This window comes from Antechinus flavipes, chromosome 6 (assembly GCF_016432865.1).
Source record: "Antechinus flavipes isolate AdamAnt ecotype Samford, QLD, Australia chromosome 6, AdamAnt_v2, whole genome shotgun sequence".
NCBI classification, from domain to species: domain Eukaryota; kingdom Metazoa; phylum Chordata; class Mammalia; order Dasyuromorphia; family Dasyuridae; genus Antechinus; species Antechinus flavipes.
In genome coordinates, this window is record NC_067403.1 from 225,863,546 (window position 1) to 225,887,563 (window position 24,018).

General features: G+C 35.9%; 2 protein-coding genes across 7 annotated transcripts in view; one reads left to right on the forward strand and one right to left on the reverse strand.

Annotated features, from left to right (window-relative positions):
• The window catches only part of DNAJC24 (DnaJ heat shock protein family (Hsp40) member C24), a 66,195-nt gene extending 58,382 nt beyond the window's left edge, over positions 1 to 7,813 (forward strand). For all 3 annotated transcript variants that reach the window (XM_051964769.1, XM_051964770.1, XM_051964768.1), the window contains exons 4-5: positions 5,115 to 5,183; positions 6,339 to 7,813. In XM_051964769.1, coding sequence (XP_051820729.1) covers positions 5,115 to 5,183; positions 6,339 to 6,469 — 200 coding nt within the window. In that variant the 3' untranslated portion in view covers positions 6,470 to 7,813. The remainder of the gene's footprint in view (positions 1 to 5,114; positions 5,184 to 6,338) is intronic.
• A 577-nt stretch (positions 7,814 to 8,390) lies between these two features.
• The window catches only part of IMMP1L (inner mitochondrial membrane peptidase subunit 1), a 91,549-nt gene continuing 75,921 nt past the window's right edge, over positions 8,391 to 24,018 (reverse strand). For all 4 annotated transcript variants that reach the window (XM_051964766.1, XM_051964764.1, XM_051964767.1 and 1 more), the window contains 2 exons: positions 9,809 to 9,919; positions 8,391 to 8,584 (listed from right to left, as the gene is read on the reverse strand). In XM_051964766.1, the coding sequence (XP_051820726.1) occupies positions 8,516 to 8,584; positions 9,809 to 9,919 (180 nt within the window). In that variant the 3' untranslated portion in view covers positions 8,391 to 8,515. The remainder of the gene's footprint in view (positions 8,585 to 9,808; positions 9,920 to 24,018) is intronic.

A 24,018-nucleotide genomic window follows, 5' to 3' on the forward strand; every position in this document is an offset into this window, starting at 1 on the left:
AATTCTTCTTACTATTAACAGTGATGATGATAATAAAAACAATAATAACTCACCTTATGATATCAAGCAAGAGAATCTTAAATTTCAAGTCATAAGATCTGACTTCAAACTTCAGACAAATATGTAACTTCTCTAGACTTTGGTCTCCTCTTCTATAAAATGAAACGGTCATATAAGATGACTTTTGGTTTCCTTCTGGCTCCAAATCAATTATTTTTCTTCGAAATATAGTCACACAACCAAAATTTTGTAAAAACATTCTATAGATTTTGTCCCATTTGGGCTAAATGACAACTCTGAAGAGCTTGTTTTACATGCATAGAAAACAAAGGCTCAGAGAAGTGAGTGATTTTCCTGATACCACTCGGCTGCTGATAAATGTCTGAGGAAAATTGGAACTTGGAGGTCTCCTAAATCAAATACTCCATCTGAGTTCTGGGAAGTTGCATGGGTACAGGCCATGAGAGAGAGAGAGAGTGAGAGAGAAAGAGATTCCCTCTTGAGCTCATTAACACTTTGTATGCATTACGCCTTTGGTAACTAATAATGATGGGCGGCATCGGATTTTTGAAAAATTTTATCTGAAGAAGTGTATTCATTGAATCTTTGGCTCTAGAGTTGGCTTTGCCATCTGGGACTTTGTTATTAATATAGGCTGATGCTTTGATTGTGGCGAATTAATAGAATCGATAACAGCTGAATACTTTTAGCTTCATATTACATTACAAATCCAGACTAAATTGGAAGTGGCCAAAAGTTGTTTCCTTGCTGCATTGCACTGCTTAGTTAGGTGAAACACTAGAAATGGATTGATCCTCATTTCATTTCCTGGTGAAGTGGAACTCCCTGGCAATCAGAGATAAGAGTTGGCCCTTTTGTCAACTTGTTCATCCAATGCAGGCCGTGGGAACGAAAGCACCTTCTTCCATAGAGCCAGGAATGAACATTTCTATGGAGCAGGCTGGATCCTCCTTTTTCTATTACTTACCTAGGCTGTAGTAAACAGAAAGAGATCCCAATTCTTGAAGCTTAATATTGTACTTTTCCAACAGTATTTAATTCATACTTAAAAAAAAAAACACACACAACACACCTTGCATTTCTTCCCCAAGTCCCTAATTAAGCTACAAGTTGTTTGTAATTTTTCTTAGATTGTGGAAAACCTTGTAGTTGGGACTCTCTTACATTCAGCTGGGTAAGGATTATAGTGCTTTTATGATTTAATGAACAGGTTTCAAGTTAAATGTTGCCTCACTATGAAGTTCTTTGTAAAGGGAGAAAAAGGCTTTTCTTTTAACATAAACTTGTCAAGGACAGTGAAAGTAACCATTTTCTTCAGACCTTTTAAGTGAGAAATTTAATTACGTGTAATTTAATGAATTGTAAAGAATGACAAATCTCAAGAGCATTTAAAGTTATAGAAAGATGACAGTTGGTTTTCAAGAAACTCACTTTCCTAACATGTAGGTAACTTAATTATTTGAAATACATTTTAAGTACTTTTTTAAAAATGTGCGATTGCAATTCAATAGACCAGTTGCTAAATTAGAAAATTGTATATATACTAGTAATCTAGTTGTATTTAAGTATTGTATCGCCATCCTACATGAATAATGGCCAGGCTTCCGATTGACTTGATCTTTTTGTTTATGTTAGGTTTATTGAGGCTTTTCATCTCTTTCCTCCCAGTAATGTTTGAACTTTAAGCATCTCTTCTCTACTTTTGAAAAAAAATTTAATTGTAGTTAGAAAATTTAAAAGGTTTTGGTGGGGTGGTTGATTAGACATTGAGCACAGATTTGTTTTAGAAATTTTACAGTCGTTGGGGAAGGAGACCAGTATTACATTTTGTTTCATGTAAGAAATAAGAAATATTTATTGTATCCTAAATGGAGCTGAAAAACCCTTCCTCTTTGAAAAAGTTGTGAATGACCCAGCGAGGGCTCTAGTAAGCTTTACTGAAGCAAGCTGCTAATAGTTATTTAATGTTATTCTTCAGCCTGAAAGAATCTCTGTAGATTTTTCCTTTTAATCTCTTTGAATTGCAGGCTCATAAACCTCTCTGATGAGCCCTGCCAGTGTTTTCTTAGATCCCACTATTGAGACAATGGAGCCACTGAATTCTTTCACCTCTTGTTGTCAGACAAATCCAATAGAACACAAGGTCAGGAGGGCCTGTACTTGTAAAGACTGAAAGATTCTTTTTCAAGTAACCACATAAATTATTTGATTTTTATCATTATCTTCTTTAAGATTCTTTCTTAAGCTATATAATACACAGCTATCAAAATGTAAGCAATTTGGGGGGTTTCATTTGCTGACTCTCCAGCTTACCTTAATCCCCTGTTCTTTTGAATATTAGCATGAGCAAAAAAATGTGAGTCCACTCTAAAAAAGACTCAAGTTATTTCTAAATAGTTGGATTTGTTATCTTGCTTTATTTTTCAGTTAAGATTCCAGGATGAAAATCTTGAATTAGTCCATTTATTTAAATCACCACCAGAACTGTGATTGATTTTTTTGAAAGAATCATATTTGAAAGATAATTTAACTGGAGAACTTTAAGATACATTAGCATTATCATCTCTATTTGAAACAATAAATTATTTAACTTTAATGTCCCATCTTTAATATGATTATTGAATGCTTCAGTCGAGAACCAGCATCTTCTGTTTCACAAATGCCATACCTGATTACTAGATGGTTATCAAAGCTAATTACAGGTTTAGTGTAAGTTGTTGGATGAGTGAGGGGGAGGGGAGGTGGGAGGCTGTGGTGGGATGAGAATCAGGTCTTCTAATTACAACTGCAATAATGGACCTGGTTGATCACTATGGAAAAACCTATTGATGTGTTTATTGGGGAAAGTTGCTGGCACTCCTAGTCCAGCAGATGATCTCCTGTTGTCTCATTAGCTTCATGTTCTGTTTCTGTGTTCCCACTCCACCCATTGAATGCTGTCCTCTAGGGAGCCAATCTTTTCCTGAGATAACCACAGACCTTTGGTTTGTTCTCCCGGCATTTCTTCTCTCACTTTATTTAAAGATGAAATTGTTAGTCTCCGTGAGTTTTCTGAACCAGCATTCCCCAGCTGACACATGATTGAGCCATGTGGCCACAGATGCTAATACTTACATATAAACAAATTACATTGGGATGTAATCACAGAGCATGGAAAAAGAACTATGTGCTACTTTTATTAGCTTATTCAATTACCATATCAATCATTATCTTATGTCTTAGTTGAAAACTGGAATTAGCTTTAAAAATCTTTTTTCCATGAATAAAAAAAAAAAAAATGAGAGGAAAATAATGTAACATCGCTTTTTTTGATAGGTAGAAAAACACCATAGAGAGGATCCAGGGTGTTAGACAACTTAAAATAGTAGTAGCCTTCCTCTGGAGGCTGTGAGTAACAATAGGATGAGACAGAACTAGGCACTTCTATCTAAACCTTTTTGTTTTTAATAAGACCATCAGAATAGGGATATGAATGAGTTAATTGTCTCATAAAGATGTGTGATTAATATATTACAGGTGTTCAAAACTAGATTAGCCCAGCCAAGGTTTTTATTGATCTTGTCATTAGCTCTAACTTGTCTGTTTTGCTTTAATTGAATTCATCAAAACTGCTTCAGATGTACATTATTCCTGGGGATAAATGGTGTGAGTTTTCGGTAAAATTAGAATGCTTTAGTGTGTTATAGAAGATCAGGAATATAAACAAATTGATTGTTAATTAATAAATTGCATTTTAAAAAGAATCGAAATGTTAAGTGCTAATTATATTTCCTACAGTTAAATTCAAGTAAAATGTTTCATTTTTTTTTTTTTTCCCACTGATAATATACATATTCCCAGTCTGGATACCAGACTGACACAAAGGTGCTTGAACAAACTTTGCCCTCTCCCACTCCCCCAATCCTCCCTGTCTGCTCTAGGGAGATTCTTTCAGATATTTTACAATTTGAAATTCGAAATACTTCAGATTTGTTGTTTGCTATTTTAATTAGAACCCTCCGCCAGAAAGAAGTGAGTCAAATCATGTCTTCTGTTGAATGTGGCAATTAAATTGTTAATATTTTGTTTTAAAACTATTTACAAATTTCTTCTATGTGCATCACAAAGGCCTTGGTGATAATACAAGGGTAAAAGGACACTGGGAACAGCCAGTGAAGCCCTACTGAGATGAGCAAGCCACTGGGCAGGGTTCTAGAATGATAGAATATTTGACATACCTTAATGAGAAGCCATAGCGAGTTCAAAATATTGTATAATCTTTTCATCTACTATAAAATTGTGTAATTCACCAATACATTTTGAACAGGCAGTTATTAAATATAATTAAATTGCAAGCACTCGCAAAAGGGAACAAAGGCAGGCATTCTCAGCAGCTGAACAAGAGGTAGACTGGAGGCACAGCTGAAGAAAATGTCGTGGAGGGATTTTACTTTGCTATCACCGTAGCTTTACAGGCTTGCTGAAAACAAGGTGCCTTTTCAAACAAAGCCCAGAATCCCCGGTAGCGCCTCTGCTCTGGCCTTCTGGAGCTCCCTCCACTTGGCTCGGACTCGGGTGGCGTTCCAAGTGATTTGGGCTGTGACTGCTGAACTCAGCATCACCAGAATATTCCGAAGGCATTCTCCTCCCACTATTCTCTGATGTTCCCCTCTTAGCGATTAGGACATATCACACACACCCGTGAAGTGCCCAGTCAGCCGACAGATGTGGATCAAGCACATTCTGTGGGCCCTAGGCTCTGGAAACAAGAAAATCATCACTGCCTTCAAGGAGTTTCCCTTCTAATGGGGGGAAGCATGGCTACTTAAAAAAAAAAAAATATTCTAAGTAAATACTATGTAATTCTGTAATCAGGACGGGGCAGGACTAGAGAGAACATTAGTTGACTTTCACAGAATACATGAGACTTAAAATTTTTTAAATACTTCTGATATAGCCATTGTTGAAATAGATTTGTGATATACTGGTAGATTTGAGTTTATTCCAAGTGGGATCAGGCTTATCTTTCAACAGAAAACTCATATAAATGGGATTTCTCTTCGGAGGTGTTTGAAATTTTTCTTGCATCATCACACCTGACTCTTGTTTTGCAGAAGATGATCTAAGAACCGTGGGACCGGTAGATGCCCAAATATATCTTGAAGACATGTTATGGAATAAAGGTGGGAAAGCATTTCTAATTTGTACCCCCTTTCAAGATCTTTTAGATTTTAGAATGGACACTGACATCCAATTATTATTTTTCTTTGTTTCAAAAAATATCCCACTTATTTTCCAGTACTGGACTGTTTTATTTCTAATTAAACTTTCACAGTGATGACCTCTTTGAATTGAGTGGGCAATGATATTTCTTGCTTCCTGTTTTATGGACTTACTTTTTTCTCTTCTAATGTCAGTTGCAGTAACTCTTCCCCCTCCTCCCAGTATTTGTATTTCTTTGCAAAATATAGCAAGTGAAAACAATTTTAACTTTTTAAACAAGTCTTGTTGACAACTGAAATTATTATGGACTTTTGTGCCAAATTATATTTTTTTATTTCATTAGAGGTTTCCACGATTGCCAGTGAATGTGGATCCAGTGTTCATTTCATTCCCTGCTTCTTACTAGGGTTTGTTATTTTTATTTTGTTCACTCAGATTTGTTGTTTTTAAAAAAAAATCTTTTGTGTAAGTATCTGTTTCTATAATGCCATTTGCACATTTAACCATTATCTCTTCTTGGAAATTCAATGATTTTTACCTTTTGAGTTCTGTGGACGCTTACGAGCCTTTAAAACCGTCACCGGTAACGGTGGACGTTTAAGTTGTAATAGTAACTTTTTTTTTTTTTAATGCTAGGACTTGACTCCACAGATTTCACACAGACAGACAGCAAGAACCGTTGCTTTGTACAGTATGCATTTGCATATTACAGCTGGCTGGCTGTACTGGAGTCTCCCTGCCCTTCCTGGAAGGGATGGACCTCGTCCAGACTGATTGATCTCCCCCAGAGCTCAGCAGAGGGCTTTGCGTGCCAGGTCCTTAAAACAGTGACTGTGTTTGCCTTATTAACTTTATGCCATAGACGGAAGGCAGGAGACCAGGATTCTTACAAAGAATAACCCCTGGGTTCTAGGTATATTCTTTCTCATCTTTTTTGTCTGAATTCTGGACTACTTGTTTCAGTTCATATTTTAGTGAAATTTCTCTTTTCTAGGCTTCTTTCATCTCCCAATATGATTAATGTGTGATGGTAGACAATACCAATATGATGTTTAAAAGGTTATGTAAGCATTTAAAACATCTCTCTCTTTTTTTTTTTTTGGGCTTTTTTATAGATGATCAGTGTTTTACTCTCAGTTGCCGATGTGGTGGAAAATACTGTGTTTCCAAGGATGAAGCTGAAGAAGTTAACCTGATCTGTTGTGATACATGTTCACTAATTATAGAAATTGTTCAGCACAGCTGAGATTGTTCAGTACATGGAACTATAAAACTCTTATGTTCAGTCACGTTGGGGAGGCAGAGGCTTTGTCCGTTGGAGAAAACATCGATTTCAAATAGAGCCGAGAAAAGAAGTGGGAGTCCTTTTGTCCATTGGAAATGCTGCTGAAACGTCAACTCAAATACTGTTTTCAGAGTTTGCCAAGAAAATGTAAAATTGGCAAGCAGAGCCCACCCCCTGTATTAACAAAACATGAATTTAGTTACTTGGTGAATTCCCATAGTTAGAATTTTGGTGCCTCATTTTGTTCTCTTCTCCATGAGTAGAAAACATTGTCTTCCGAGAGCCCAGAAATAAATGAAAGCGGAGGCTATCAGGGAGTCTCTTGTAGTTGAGGCTTCACTCTGGGAATCCATCTGTACCACTGATCTAGAACTTCCCTCTACTTAACTCACAGGGCAATTATAGGGCTTAATGAGTTGGAACCAGACATCCTACTAGGGGAAGCTCTATATTCTTTGCATACAGACATTTTGTAAATACAACTTGACCCCAGTTCTTTCTGATTTTGAAGATCTGATTAATGAAGCAGCATAGTGTGCTTAAAAAGGATACTAGACTCAGATCATAAAACCTTAGGCCACTTTTACAAGATGTGTGGCCAGTTACTTATCATCTCTGAGCCCATTTCCTTATTTGTAAAGGGCTTAACATTAGCACAGTGCTTGGTTCTTAGTTATCTTTTTAATGTGGATGCTTATTTCTTCCCTTTCCCCATATGGACAATACTGTCTACCTTACCTACAGTAGTGGTGGGTTTATTTTTTAAGATCAAATGATATAAAGTAGTGAAAGGATTTTTAAAACTGCAAATCACTTCATAAATATGAGGTATTTTTAATATCTCTCTCTTCCATGCTGGAAAAAAGAAATAGGCATAAGCTACAGCATGAGCAAATTGGGTTAGTAATTAAGAATAGAATAAGATCCTATATAGATAGATATAGTTATATCTGTCTCTATTTCTATGAAGTTAAGCAAAGGATTGGTTAGTTTTTCCCTTTTTTAGGGTGGGGAGACAGTCATCTGTAGTCAGGAACCAGCCCACTGCATCCTAACAGACAACAGTGTAGTATGGAGCACCAATCCAGTCATGCAATTTAGGTAATGGGTATTTATGGTTTTGATAAATCATTTTAAATGGGATTTTTTTTTAATTATAAAAACATAGTATTCCTGCCTATTTCTGAATCTTGAATACAATGTTATTGGTATCTTGAAACCAATATTTTCCTATCCTATTTCTTACTTTATAATTGTAAATTTCATAGATGTCACTGTAACCATTAAAACAGTTTTATATTTCTATATATTTAGTGTTCTGTGTGTAACACAGGTCAGATCTCATTTTGGAGAACCCCAAAGGACTGCTGAAATTCTTTTGTTCTTTTTGTTGAGTAAGTGGGCCAAACCTGGGACTTGGCAATCTTTATTATGGGAAGTTTCTGTTGTAGCCAGATTTGACCTGTAATTAAAAATAAATGGTCACCACCCTCATGGTTAGTGTAGCCAAACCAAAGCATAATTGAGAAGGAAGAATAGAATTTCTTTGGCTGGGTCTATAAAACACATAAAAGTCCAACTGAAAAGTAAAAAAAAAAAAAAAAAAAAAAAGCCTAAGCAAGGGATCCAAATATCCAGCTATTTAGGTCGTACAAAATACCAGGATGGTTTTAATTTTTTCTTCTTTTAAATCTATAAATTTTTCGAGGGGGGTAGGAGGGAACGAGGAAGGTAAAAGGGATGGGAACAAGAGAGATGTAAGAGGAAAGGGAGAGGAAAAAGGGATGGGAAAGAGGGAAGAGGGGAGGAGAGATAAAAGGGAGAATGAGAATATGGTATGTGTATAAAACTAAATAGATTAGACTCCTTTGTTTCGCTCCTCTTTGAAAATAAAATTCAATATCAAATATTTTATTTGTAAATACATGGTTTCAGTGACTTAGCAAAAATGTTTCTTGAGGAACACGATATGGTAATGAAAAATGATTTGGTTGGCTGAATACTGAACTACTCATCAGAAAATCTGTGGCTATTGGGGCTGTCACGTAGAAATCCAAAATCATTCAGAGGCCAAATCTGTAAAATGAAATACAATTGAAAACAGTTAATATATTTTTCTACCACATTAAAGAAATCTGTTTTTGCCTCATTTTTTTTTCCCATCAAAAAATAAAGTTATATAACGGTGATCTTCCTCCCCCCCCCCAGGCAACTGGGGTTAAGTGACTTGCCTAGGATCACATAGCTAGAAAGTATATGCTTTAAGGAAAGAAAATAATGTATTTTGGTTTCCAGAATCTATTTTACTATAAATATATATGAAAAACATCCAGGGGAAAAGTGCCAGATAAAATCCATGTTTAGACGCTTTAGGGTAAATGTGAAGTTAGGTTTACAAATCTTTTACCTTTGATTCCATCATCAAGTGAAATATAATGGAAAAATGCTGGCTAAAGTAATCTGGGTTTTAGTTGGATATAAATAATGTCCCTTTGCTTGGGAATATTCCTCAAATAATCTGCCATTTAAAGGTATTTTTGGAATCAGCCCTGCCCCAAGTAATCATGTCTTTTTTTCTCATACAAGTTACCTGTGACTTAAAGGGAAGGGAAGATTTATAAATAAGGATAATGGCTCTTTCTTTATCAGTTTAGCAGAGTTATGCTTGTTGTCTTCCTTTTTGGGACTTTTTATGCTTAGTCAGCCACGGCCCTACTGGCCAGGAGGAATCCTATTTGAATAAAAATTGCTTTTCTAAAGAAGTAGGTAACACATATGTAAGATAAGAACATTTCACAAGATCCACGATTTCCTGAATATTGATAGGCCCTTCACTAACATTCTAACCCTTTTGAAGACTTAGCAGATAGTCTTTATGAGCTAGGAGTGCATTTCTAAAATAAATAGCTCAAGGAGAGAAAAGCAATTTGCTAAAATGCTGTCCTTTTGTGATTTAAATTAAAGCTTGCTTCAGGGTGGTAGATTCAACTTCATTATTCATCACACTCCACTAAGGTGACTTTTGTTTAACTACAAAAAAATTTCTTGGGAATAATTAGGGGGATGTTGGGAGGAATCAGGTTGTTCTTTGCACTTCAGCTGCCTCAGAAAGGGCCACAGTAAAATCCACTGGCCACTTCTGCCCAGTGGGTTTGCATGCTCCCTGCAATGTCATGATACTACTTGAAATGTCAAATAGTTTTAATTTTTTTAAAAAAAATGCTTAAAGATTAACCAGTGGGTTTTTTTTTAATTTCTTAATCTCCAAAAGTAATCAATGTTTTAAAAAGCAGATTATACCTTTAAACAAATACGTCCTCTGATTAGTCCATATGGAACAGGTCCATAGAACCTGGAATCTGTAGAATTCTGGAGATTATCACCCTCTAGCCAAACATGACCTCTTGGTACCTAGGGTTAAAGACAAGGCAGTCCCATCCCCCCAAAAAACATTATTATATAAAGAAAGAAACAGCATTTCTGTTGTAGAACTCATTTTAAAACAATTTTTGGTACAAGACATACAATTTATATAGCTTAAGCCATAAGTAACCTTATTTGCTACACAAAATAAGATGGGGTTCAGTTAAAAGTAGAAATCCTTATCTATTTTCTCACAGATCCCCAAAACATTGGTTTGTTATACCAAACCTCCCCAAAATGAAGTTTTAAAGGTTTCAGCAATGTGACAGGGTCATTAATTTAATAGATTTCAAAAGAGGTCATTAAAACGTTGACTGAAAATGTGCCCTCCTATCGAAGTAACAGCATGAACAGGGCAGCCACATACTCATCAACATCCTGGGGCCAGTACCAAGGATAGACCTATTAAGAGGCCCATGATGAACTAAATGGTAATTGATTGTGACATCAATTACCATTAATCTCATCATTTTATAAGACTGGGCTTGTCAAAGTTCTAATTAAGATCACAGTTCCTTCTGTGTTCAGGAAGGAGCTACAACACATTATATTGCAATAATGACCATCACAAACAATTTTAATACATAAAATTTGTGAAATTAATGATGGTGGCCGTACATTACATAACAAAAACCTTTTATCTTCTATATGTCCTTTGCATTGACTGTGCTATCCACTGTAGGCCTTTCTCAGAGAAATCAATGACAAAAGAAAAGTCAGCCAATGAACAAATAAGCAAGGAAAATAACTGAGCAGCACATAGACTATGGAATGAATTCTAAAAAATCTGTTGTGCAGAAATGAAACACTTCAGCATTAATAACTGTTAACTAAGCTTTGGTAAAAGGGAAGCACTGCATACAACAAGAATCTTCAGAGTTTTTCTATGTCCTTGACTATAGCTTTTAGCAAAAAAAAAAAAAAAAAAAAACTGACTACATGAAATTTAATTTTCTCAGGAAGAAATTCTGTTTTATAAGCAAAACAAAACAAGTTAACCCAGAAATAATCAGTACTCTGATTTAGGTTTTTCTGAATATGGTCCAGGTATTCCCCACCTACTGTCAGCAACTGACTCCTCAGCATCTCCAGGGGACAGCTAATTTGTGTGAATATAAATCGTGAGGAGTCAAACAGTACTATTAGTCAGATACTATAACTTGTGCTTGGCTTGGGCTGTGTTTCTATGGCATCACACTAGCAGTGCTCTGGATGTAACCAAGGGGAGAGAAGAAATAGTATATACCTGTATGCAACATCAACAAAAAATTGTCATGTCCGACCCCCCAGTTCCCAAGTATACCAAAGAGGCTCATTTTTGAGGCATGTCTGACTCTTCGTGACCCCATTTAGGGTTTTCTTGGAACCAAGATCCTGGACTGGTCTGCCGTTTCCTTCTCCAGCTCATTTGGCAGATGAGGAAACTGAGGCAAACAGATGAAGTGACTTGCTCAGAGTCTCACAGCTAAGCAAATGAGGCCAAATTTGAACTCAGGTCTAACTGATTCCAGCCAGGCCTGGCATTCTATCCATTCTGCCATCTAGCGGCTCATAATAAAGATGACCATAATTTTAATATTTTCCTTTTGGACACAACAACCACATAAAGATGTAAAAATTGTTGCAAAGATGTTGAATCTTTCAGATAACTAAAAGAGTAACAAGATCATAACATGGCTTTTCAGTTTTATTATGTAGGTTCAAACACACAAGGGCAACATAAGACTGTAACTGCTCAAGCGAAAAAACGAACACATTGAATGACAATTCGGGTCAGACAAAGTAGGAAAGAACTAGATTAGTTTGTGAAAAACATCTGGAATGAAAAATTTTAAAGATGAAACATCATCTATAAGATGAAAATTTTAAGTGCTTTGATTCTGCCCAAATTCCTTATAATGCATATTCTTGTATCTTTTATATCTTTTTTCTATCTTTTTATATTTTGTATCTTGTATTTCACAGAAATATTAATAGAACTCGGGACACAAACAAGATTCCACAAGAACTTTTTTTGCTTTGCTCAGTCCCAAGTCCGAGTGATCACTTGGGAGGTGTCTGCAGTTTTACTGTCTCGACTAGGCCTTCCCAATTTCTGCCACCCAGACTGACTGCTCTAAAATCTGGCAGTTCTGGGAAATGCTGCTCATTTCCCACTTTCTGGTTTTCCTTAAGTCTTTCCAATAAGCCAAGTTCCTAGAAGGAAGATTGTGTCTTAAACTTCAGTTATTTTTTCCATAAGACCTATCACAAGATGAGAAATAACCGATACTTAGTACTTATTAAAATGAACATTAACCAGGATGCAGAAGATAGAGACCTACCATATAGTGGGCAAACCCATTGCCTGGCACACCTGACTTTAGTAAGTATTGTTGCTTGAAGGCAATAATAACCAATCCTAAGGCTACTGCTCTGAGTGTGCTTTCTATATGTATGGATACACATCAACATATAAATAAATCTCGATTATATTTTCATTATTTAATAGCCCAGGAAAGATACATGAAATTAAATATATTTTGCTATAATAATGCTATTCCCAGAATTCCCTGAACATCTTTCATAACAAAAAGGTCTGATGCATCTGATGCAAAGGACAAACAACATTTAACTCTTTTACACTAAGATGTACATAGCTAGGACTATTAACTATCTTCAAGATATCTCCATTAATGGGAAAATGATCTTAAGCAAAAACATGGAATTTCAATATAAAGTAGGCTGAGCCATAGAGGTATAGAGCAGGAAACCTGAGAGAGGGCATTAGAGAAGGGAACTTTGCTGCTTATCAATTAAAAACTTACTTTCTGGCACAGTACTATCCAAACCATACAACAACCAACAACAAAATAATTGGAGGATAAAACATAGTAATCAATTCCAGTTATAGGCTATTTAAATTAACATCCAATATAACGATCTACAATACTACAAAAAAAGGTGGATAGTTCCTGAAGAAGAAGAGGACTTTTTAGGAACTAAAACCTAAATCTAACCTAAACTGAGATTCCCTAATGTAGAGAGTAAAGCAAGAAAAAGATCAAAAATGCTTCCCCACCACTACTTTCAACACAGACCCTAGGCCATAGAAAAACAAGGTGCAAATGTGCAATGCTGCTTACCCAAATCTCAACTACTTGTAAATGTGTTTCAAAAACTATCAATTTGATAAAAAAAAAAAAAAAAATTAGCAATCCAATGCAAGTTTTCCCTGAAGAATAAGATTTCCTTGTATTTTCTTCAGCACTTTGTACAAGTGTTTAATAACCTCGTTGAATTAATCAAATTTTTCCTTCCATTCCACGGCTTTATTTTTTCATTTTCTCCAAAAGCAAAATAAAAGTGCTCTAAAGAATAAAATTCTGAAGACTTATATTAGCTCACTTTTCATACTTTCCCCTGGTGAATCTGTCCTGCCAATGTGCAAGAAAGAGTATGAATATAATGTTTTCAATGAGTGCCAAGTAGAATCTTTTTTGGAGTGGTTCAATTTTGAACTTTCCTAAGGTCTCAGGTATTCCAATCACCGTCAGGGATATCAAAGTTTTAAAACGTTAAAAGAACCCTAAATCATTCCTATTTTTCCTTTTCAGGGCTGAGGCTTCCTTCCTGAGCTATGATAAAACCTAATCTCAGGGCTGGACAAAAGAAAGTCTCCAGTTCTCAGCTGTACTTACTGAGGTCTATTTAAGGGCCTCCTACTTTGGTACAAGCAACAAATGTAATTGCCTCTAGGCCTGCGGGCGTCCATTTAACAAAAGGGGCTTTTGTGAACAAACCCACAGGTGTTACCTTTCTTGATTCAACTGAAATCTGATGAAAGAGTCCACAATATCAAATAACACACTTACTAAGCTATAATCAAACTTATTTATTTGATTAAGCAAAGAACATCTAATTAAGGAAAAAGTTCTGACCTAAAAGTAGGATAGTTCTATTTTAGCCCCAAACTTAAAAAGTCTTGCAACATAATGTAAAAAGTGATGGTTATTAATTAACCCTTTAACTATTTCCCATGTTGTATACATACTGGAACCAATTTGCACTGGTACTGATGCTAATTATGTCAGGCCAACTTTAATTTTTTTTCCCCTGAACAGTGGCAAAGCTTAGTGAATGAAACATGTATGCTGCCTTGTCCTATATGAAAATGACATTGTATGCAAATTTACTCATGATTTTTATGTTGTTTTTAAAGGACACAACCTTTTGGGGAAAAAAAATCAAAACTCACACTGTAATTGATGCTTTTTTAAAAAAAAATCAATACCAACTCAGGGACTTCAACTGGATGTACTCTAGAATCATTAGGCAAATATTAATATTGCTCCTCTAAACATAACATAGCAGTTAAAGGAGTTCAAATGGAATCAATATTTAAGAAATAATCCAAGAACAAAGTTTTTAATTACAAGCTGCTTTTTTTAAAATCTTATTTTAGTTTGACTTTTTGAGCAGCAGTTAACAAAACCGTGAATATCACGAGCCAATATTTTAATGTTAGATTTTATCTTTCTCATAAGACTAACAAAATGCTAAATAAGATTTATGAAGAGCAAGGGAAGCACTAAATTCACTGAAAAACAATAGATGATAAGAGCTTCTTGGGACTAAGTAGTAGATAAAAAGATTTTTTAAAAAGATATAGGGTGGTCTTTCAGGGTAATCTCTTGGAATTCTCTGGCTTCTTCCCACTATTTGTCTACCTATAACTTTGGAGGAGTAATTTGAGTTCCAATTTTTGTACTGTACATGGTTTGAAACAGTTGGTGAGAGGCCCCCTTGGAAGTTACATCATTCGAGGTGATCCCAAATACAACAATGACAAAATGAATTCATTTCATGTTCAAGTATCTGCTATGAAACCAACTGATGCCTTAGGATTTAAAATTCAAAATTATTTCCAAACATTTCAGCCCCATTTCTATCCTGCCTCATGTAATATGCTGGGGACACAGGTGACTGTTGCTCGTTCCTGCTTCAGTTCACGGAAACTGAATGTCCACTATATGTATGTATGACTAGAGTGGAAATTATCCAGTCCAACCTGATGGTGATCTGCCATAAAACTTTCCGAGAGGATTCAAGGCTTAGTCCAAAAGTCAGACACGTGTCCTGTCTACCTACCCATAGCTCAGCCACTGGTAAGGCTTAGATTATACTTTCTGGGCCCTCCACTGTGAATCTTATTGAGCTTGACTTTTTCAACTGGAGTCATAAAAGATGCTACAACCCATAATTAATTCACCCTCAACAAGCCCCTCTACTGTGCTACTGTTGCTGTTGCTTTGGTTATTTTTCCTTTTTAAAAAAATCAGTTTTTGCTGCTGTCTTAAACAGATGCACTTTCTTTGTGGATTGACCTGTGATTTCATCTTCAAGCATGGAGGAAAGGGCAGAACAAGAAAAACTGTCTCTACTGATTTAGACTAACATCTGCTCAGAGGAGAACTAAGAATTGCCCGGGGAACCCCCAAACTGGCAATTTGCCCAGCCTAGACTAGAAGCTCCTTGACAGAAGGAACTGTTTTCATTTTTAATGGTTTTGTACCAAGCATTCTGCATCCTTAACAAAGTCCTTAATAAAGGCTGATTGACTGAATAAAGTGGGACTTTATACCCAGATGTTCTAGTCTCCAATTAAGCTCTCAGAAACATATGATAATTCGAAGTTAAAACTATTTTTTCTCAAAGTAGTCTGAATTAAAACAAAAAAAGTGACACTAAATATAACCAAGTGGATTTAATTTAATTCAGTTTTTATATCTAAAGCACCTAAGGATAGTAGCAAAGACAATGTTGCTTCAATTTATTTAAATATTGAGAGCTGCATGTTTTCTCCTGATTTTCCTTCCTATATTATTCTAGAAATCCCAGTGGTTTGAAGCCAGAGGGCCTATGGGCATCTAGCCCAGTCTCTTATGTTTCTGAATTTCGGGTTCTTCATCAATAAAAGGGAAATAATAATAGTTGTATTATTAACACAGGACTATGATGAGGAGAAAAGGAGATGAGGCATGGAAAGTCCCTCACAAATGCAGGTTATTTGATTGAGGGTCATCTTGGTGGCTCGTGCTCTTCCTAATAACTCTGGCTTCTTCCAACAAGGTCTGTTTTTCCATTAGACATCTCAAACCCTACCAAAACCTCCTTCCCAGGACACAGACATCATATATGCAGATGTTATGTGACGTTATTTCAATGGTAAATATGATTGGCAGCTAACATTTACATTTTTTTCCAAGCCTTAATTTAGGCAAATCTAGAATCATGAGGTTTTTCTTTACCAAATTTCAGTGAAGAATTAATTTTGATATAGTTAAAAGGGAAATGGATGGCCAGTGTACACTGTTATCTTAGTTCTTGGAGGCTAGTAGATTGCTTGAGCTTGGGGTTTTTGAGCTATAATGGGGAAAAAACTCATTTGATATCCACACTAAATTTAGTGTCGATATTATGAACTCTTTGGAGGGAGAAACAGTTAAAAAACAGAGCAGGCTGTACATGGAGTAGCTACTACATTTCCAGCCTAAATGAAATAGGGCGATTGCCTCTAAATAAATAAATGAATGGATGGTTAGATAAACAGGTAAATGAACAGATGAATGAATAAATTAAAATGTTTAAATAAATAGAAATATAATTAAGAACAAGAGATGAGCTAGGTGCCTCAGCGGTGCCTCCTAATAATTAGCTGTCTATAGGAGGTCCTCTAATTTTCAAAATACAAAGCTCTGTCCTATTTTACACTCTATTTTCTTCTTTCTGTATTTTTTCTAAACCATCCAGCTTTCAGAACTCCATATCATCACCTTCTTATTGGGCTCAGTGACAACATGAATGAGGAAGAGGACTGAATCCAGCAAAACAGGTCTTTTATACCCAGTCTGAGAGCTATCATACAAACAAAATGAGTTTTCGTTGAGTTAGCAATGATTCAAAAATAAATTTTAACCCTATCATTGTTTTAAATTATGAAGTACCAAGTATCTGTAACAGTATACAAAAATACTTTTGTATACCTTTGTGCCCTATCTCACCCCAGTCAATACATCCTTTAAAAGTCTTGCTTTCAAAAAAAAAAAAAAAAAAAAAAGTTAGCTGCTGCAGAAATTGGCAGTAAACAGCAGTGAAAGAATTACTTATTTGTTATTCTGAGAAATAGATCACCTCAGGTGATGATCAGGTAAGTTTTATACTCAACATAAGAAAATTTCTTTCAAAAATATGATGTAGCACTTTGAAGATTCTCCCTGAATTCAGGATCCTTCCTCTGAATGGGCTCCATCTATCTGCATCTATATAAAATCATTAAACTTTCTAATTCCATTTCCTGAAAAAATGGATCCACATTAAAAAGTTCTTTATTATTATATGTTACTTAAAGTTGAATTTGGAAGGATGGAACTATATTTTTTATTAGTATCATGTTCTCTTCAAATGAACAAAAACCACAAAATACATTTACAACCTTAGTTTTTCATACTAGATTCTGTTGTCTTTCTCCCATACTTGAACATCTCTACAAGATCTGGGCATTTAGTGCCAGAATGAATTACAATAAACGGTAGTAAAGTGTCTGACCTTCAGAAAGAAATTAAAGACAGCTAGGACTTCTTGTGCTCAATATAACAAATGTATTGTGCTTTCTTAAAGGCACTGACTGTGGTACCTTGTTTCTCTGACATAGATGGACAGACACTTCCTATTTGTGTTTTACTCATCTAAACAATAGTCTTCTGTACTAAACCCAGTAAATTCTTTCTAGTGAAAACTAGATGACAGAGGATATTTTTGGAAATGGTGTTTGATAGAGAAAGAACAAGTGAGAAACTTTTCTCCTAGAGCTGAGAGCATCAAAATGTTGTTTTGACTAAAAGATCATAAAAACATAATGTTGACATTGAGAAAAAAATCCAATTATCATTTTGGCAAAGAAATTATTTTACCACTTGTGCTTTAAACTTTTAAAGATACTTTTAAAAGCAAAGTATTCATGAACTGATGCTAAGTGAAATGAGCAGAACCAGGAGATCATTATATACCTCAACAACGATATTGTATGAGGATGTATTCTGATGGAAGTGGATCTCTTCGATAAAGAGAGCTAATTCAGTTTCAATTGATCAAAGATGGGCAGAAGCAGCTACACCCAAAGAAAGAACACTGGGAAATGAATATAAACTGCTTGCATTTTTGTTTTTCTTCCCGGATTATTTATACCTTCTGAATTCAATTCTCCCTGTGCAACAAAAAAACTGTTCGGTTCTGCACACATATATTGTATCCAGGATATACTGTAACCTATTCAACATGTAAAGGATTGCTTGCCATCTGGGGGAGGGGGTGGAGGGAGGGAGGGGAAAAATCGGAACAGAAGTGAATGCCAGGGGATAATGTTGTAAAAAATTGCCCTGGCATGAGTTCTATCAATAAAAAGTTATTTAAAAAGGCAAAGTATTCTTACTATTAAGTCTTCTATACAGTAAATAAGATTTAAGGATATACAACTCTATTTATAGTTCCTACTCGTGAACTTCCAATATGCATCTAGAAGAACAGGCATTAATAGTGCTTGATCGAAGTCATTGCAATGGTTTCCTTCAGTTCTTGTAACTGATTTTCCCTCTGAAAATCTTGTGATCTCTTCTTCTCTTCAAATCCTCAGGTCTCCCCAAAGAAATGTCCTTATAACACTGCAAAGGCCCTTCAGGCAGGGGTCCTCAAACTACAGCCCGCAGGCCAGATGTGGCAGCTGAGGACGTTTATCCCCCTCACCCAGGGCTATGAAGTTTCTTTATTTAAAGGCCCACAAAACAAAGTTTTTGTTTTTACTATAGTCCGGCCCTCCAACAGTCTGAGGGACAGTGAACTGGCCACCTATTTAAAAAGTTTGAGGACCCCTGTAAGGCTTTGGACAAGGAGCCATGGTTCTGACTGTTTTTGAGTCAACTTTTATGTGGAGGGAAAGGCCGCAAGAAAAAGGTAGTCCTTGAGCTGAGGCGATTCTAAGAGGAGATGAGGAAATAATCTGGCAGAAGCCAGCCCGGAGATCCAGAGCAGCCACAGGGTGTGTTACATAAGGGGTCCAGTAAGAGCCCAGGTAGAATGGGTTGTAGATGGGATAAACAGAGTGTGACAAGGCCAGAGAGGAAAGCCGATGCCAGAGTGTGGAGAATGTTAAATGTCAAACATTGGCTGAATCGCTACCCTATGACACTGCTTACTCTCCTCCCTGCTGCACAGACACTAGTAAATAGATACGGAAGGATGGAATTTAGATGTGTTCAATCAAGGGATATTAAGAAGTTTTAAAAATTGCTTATGAAGCACATGTTTAACCTAGATAAAAATTACTTTTCAAACTTTCCATACTTCTGATTAGCATCACACTGACTCACTCTGCTCAAAGTAAATATTGTATACTCCCTCACAACTGATTTTCATGTCTTCATTCTTTATATGCTACAATATGCTATATATGTATAGTCAAAATTCAATTCTCTTAAGATCAAGTTTAGATTACAAAAAATTTGGTTCACCGTTAGCCGCAGGTAGTACTACAAAAATTTAATTCAGTAAATGATTCCAAAAGATCTCTGAAAATATTCCACCTAGTCATTGGCTGCTTTTCCAGCATACTCTGTGAAGGTTGATTTACCAGATTAAGAAGCCATATGACACTTGGAATATTTTTGCTTTATGACTGACAGAACTGGAATCTGGATTAGATGTTTACATTCAACAGCAATGCTACAATTTCAATCTTTAAAAAAAAAATTTCTCTTGGTAAATTATTTTTGGCTAACCTCAAACAGTAGAGCTCTCAGAATGCAAAAGGAAAAATCCACATACTATACATGAAATCCCCAACCTGATAATAACCTAACCTTCCAATTATGGCAAAGCAAACTTAAAAAAAATTAATATTAACTTTATAATGCATTTACCTGGCATAAAAATATTCTTTGAAACTAATAGCAACACAAAAATAAAATATTTTGTGTTACAAATTACAAATATACTGCTCAAGACAATGTCAAATAATACTAAAAAGTTCAGGGTATATTAGAAATGCTTAGAATGATGGGCCAGATGATTCTTTAAAGTTAGCATGAATTAGGGTACCTCTCAGACTGGTAAACAATAAACCACATTTATCTTCAAAATTGTGTTAGCTATAGGATGAAAAGCCTACATCATCTCCGCAGTGAACTTCACTTTAACACAAGAGCAAACATATTTTCCCAACATTAGCTGCAATCAAGGCATTAGCAGTATGTTACGATTGATTATCCTGGGATCTGTTGCTGAGAAATGGATATCTATCCCAGGTTTTTTATCACCACAGTTTGCAAAATGCCTGCTCTTTGTTTACAAACCCTAGTTTGTAATAAGTGACATTATTAGGTAGTTCTTCTACTTAAATGACATGAGGCTTTAGGATATCAGGGGGGTTATATAATATCTAAGCCCTTTCAGTCTGATGACTCCTCTCCCACTCAGAAGCACTTTCTCTGTTTGTAAATAGGAGCCAAGGTAGCAGAACATATGGTTGTGACTTTTAGCTAAAGTAAATGGCATTAAAACAAATAGAAGAACATTAGGATATCCACAATTTCCACCATAATACTGAATACATATTAGGGGAGTACTAGTACAAATTACATGAAGATACAATTTTCCAATCAAGCCTGATGATATGAGCCAGTTTATATTTTGTAAGTAAATGATAAAATTACTTCCTTAATCAAGTACTTGATTAACTACAAGGCATTTTCCTATTTTTGAATTCTCATTTCAAGAATGGTATATACCAGCATAATTCAGAAAAATGTTAATTTAAAAAATTTTTAAAAATATATGAACATGTTACATAATAATTTTCATTAAATATAAAAGGTCCTTGCTTCCTCACACCTGAATGTATGTGACCAAAGAGTACAGGTTGACCTTTGGTTAACATTTTCATTCCATTATTTATGCCACTGAAAGCAGTGCCAGGTTTTTTTTTTTTTAAACCAAGAATGGGAAGCTATCTTTTAACATCTACACACAAAAAATGTCTTCAATCTCATTTACAAGATATTCCCTCTCCAATGTACCAATCACAAATTAGCCTCTCATCTTGTACCAGTTTTTATCCATGTTTCCTCATAAATCACATATATACAGAGATAATCATACATATGTTATATGCAGCATGGGTGTCTGTGTATATGCATTCAAGGGGTTCCAAAAAGCTTAGGGTGAGGAAATAAGCATTAACATTGTCCCTAATATGTGCCAGTGCAATTTCAAACTGCCATATGATTTTAGGAAAATTGTGTGTGTGTGAGTGTGTGTGAGAGGGAGAGAGGGAAAGGGAGAGGGAGAGGGAAAGGGAGAAGGAGGGAGAGAAGGAGAGGGAAAGGGAGAGGGAGAGGGAGAGAAGACTAAGAGATATATAAAGAAAGAAAAAAGCATTTATCATAGCTTAACTAGGAGCTGGCACATTATCTCACTGGATTCTCACAGTGACCCTGAGAAGTAGATGCTATTATTATCTCCATTTTACAATTGGAAAAATTAAGGGGGACAGAGGTTAAATGACTTTGTCAGAGTCAGGCAGCTAGTAACTGGTGAAGGCTGTATTTGAATTCAGGTCTTCCTGACTCCACTAGGAGGAGAAGTCAGATATATTCTAGAGTAGAGCACCCAGGTGAGAAATGAGGAATGTTCTGTGTGGTGCTCCATCCTTAAATGGAGGCTCGGTGTTCATGGCCCACTGCCCAATCAGAGGAGCAAAAGGCAGTGAGCAGTGAAGTTCCAAGGCTGATGGGATCTTGCCAGATGATAAAGCTTTCACAAGTCACTGGCCAGTACACATACGAACACATATTCATGCTTTATACTTCACACTGATAATAAGAAAATAGTTGAAAAAAATCATTTCTATTACTGCATTGTAATTTGATATTGTTGTTATCAAGGGATTTTATAGGAAATTAAATCATACAGGAGATAATTCAGAGGTAAAATCTGAGATTGTTTTGCACTCCAGAACTGAAAGTTTTGTAAAATCACAACATTACATTTTTACAAAATATACAAGATTAGATACACAACATTAAACAGAGAGGGAGCTTGTGCTCTTTATACATTTCAACCAATCATATGACTGGAAAATCATGATTTATTGTAGAAAATTATCTGTAAAAGTCTACTTATTTCCTTTTCATATTTTCATCAAGGATAACCTTGAATAAATCAATCTTTTAAGGATTTTTCATATAGACCAAAAAAAAAAAAAAAAAAAAAGAATATGGATGGTTCCTTATTGTAATCCTTTTTTTTTTTTTGTATCAACACCATCCCCAGTTATTTTAATTGTCCAGTATCTTCTTTCATTCAGATATCTTGAAAATAGATTTCATGATTGTTTTCAGTTTTTTATATTTTGTATATGGTGTCTTTTACATAATCTACTGGCATATATTTTGTAAACTGTTTAAAATGACTGGCTTCCTGAAACTTTTGAAATACAAAACCAGTGTTTTATACTTGTATACCCTGTTAAAATCTATTAAAAATTTGTCATTTGACTTTTAAAAAAGGAAAATAGATTCCTTGATACATTCAAAACTATTTGTAACTCATCTACTTCAGACGCCCTTCTCATTCTAATCATGTGTCATTTCTACTTCCTCATAAAGAATGAGGAATTAAAGTCTTAGGGAGTACAAATGTCATGGTTCTCCTATCATGATGATGAAAACAAAATGCTACAGAATTTCTAGCACACTATTCCATTTTTTTCATTCATTTGTTGCCCTCTTTCCAGTTTTATCCATAAATTCTTTTGGAACTATTTGACTTAGCTGGGTTCCATTCTGACTTTTCTTCCTTCACTATTTTTTGCCATTTTATGATGTAAAAATCAAAGAAGGAGAGGGGAATTGTCAAACTTATATAGGAGCAATGACAGAATTGATTTGATTATGGTTCTAGAATTAGAAAGAAAGAAATAGGGGAAATGTTCTGGCAGTGAAGTGAAGTCTGGCTGAAGCTAGTCCAGACTCCAAAACAAATATTCAATTCCCTCTACTACTTCACCTTTCTGTGAGGACTACCCTGTCCTGAGTCCCAAAGGCCTTTTCTAGGAGAGCTGCCATTGGGGGCATTTGGTACAGCTATTAAGTACAGGAGTCAAAATGGCTTCAGAACTTCTGGAGTATGAGGATACTGGCAAAAAGCATTCTGACAATAGGGGAGCATCAAGCAGAGCACACAGGAAAGACATAGCTGAATCAAGTTTTCTTTCTTTTTAGGAAGGAAGGAAGGAAGAAAGGGAGGGAAGAAGGGAAAAAGAAAGGGAAGGAGGGAGGGAGGGAAAGAAAAAAGAATTTTACACAAATTGAATGTAAGTAGCAGTCATTTCTGCTTTGGCCACAAACCCTGAGGGTCTTCCCCTCCCAGATTTATTTGTTTATTTATACTTTTAGATTAGATGAAAGAGGCCATTCTTTGCCTCAGTGGCTATCCAACCCTAATCACATCATAGGTGTTGCCTCAGTCAAACAGACCTTAGCTTAAAAAGGCCAACATCTCCCACTATATCCAGAGCCATCTGTCATCCTGATCTATATCTATTTGGCCACTGAACCCAGACAGCTCTGGGTCACCTTGCCCGGCCTGTGTCCTGGCTCTCTTCGAGGACGAAGGTCAACAACTCGCACCATTCACTGAGTGGCTTCAGAACAGACGTCACCTGCCTCTACGTCTCACCAACAATATTTTACGCTGCCCCTCTGGGGTAGAGAAACCCTGACAAAATGGACATGTGCTAAGCTCTTGTTACGTACACAGTTTGCCTAACAGCATGTATTCGCCAAGTCTGGAATAGTCACAGCAGAGACTTATTCCTGCACTGAGACACTGAGTCAATTCTAGGCCTGCTAGAAGGTCTCTGCAACGTCTGTATTCTGGTCCCTCGGGAGGGACCATCAGTTTATTTTATGAAGCACCTCCTGCTTCCAGGCACAGGGGAAGGGGCTGAGCCAGCACAGCCATGCCGGAATTAGCAGAAATCTTACACATTCACC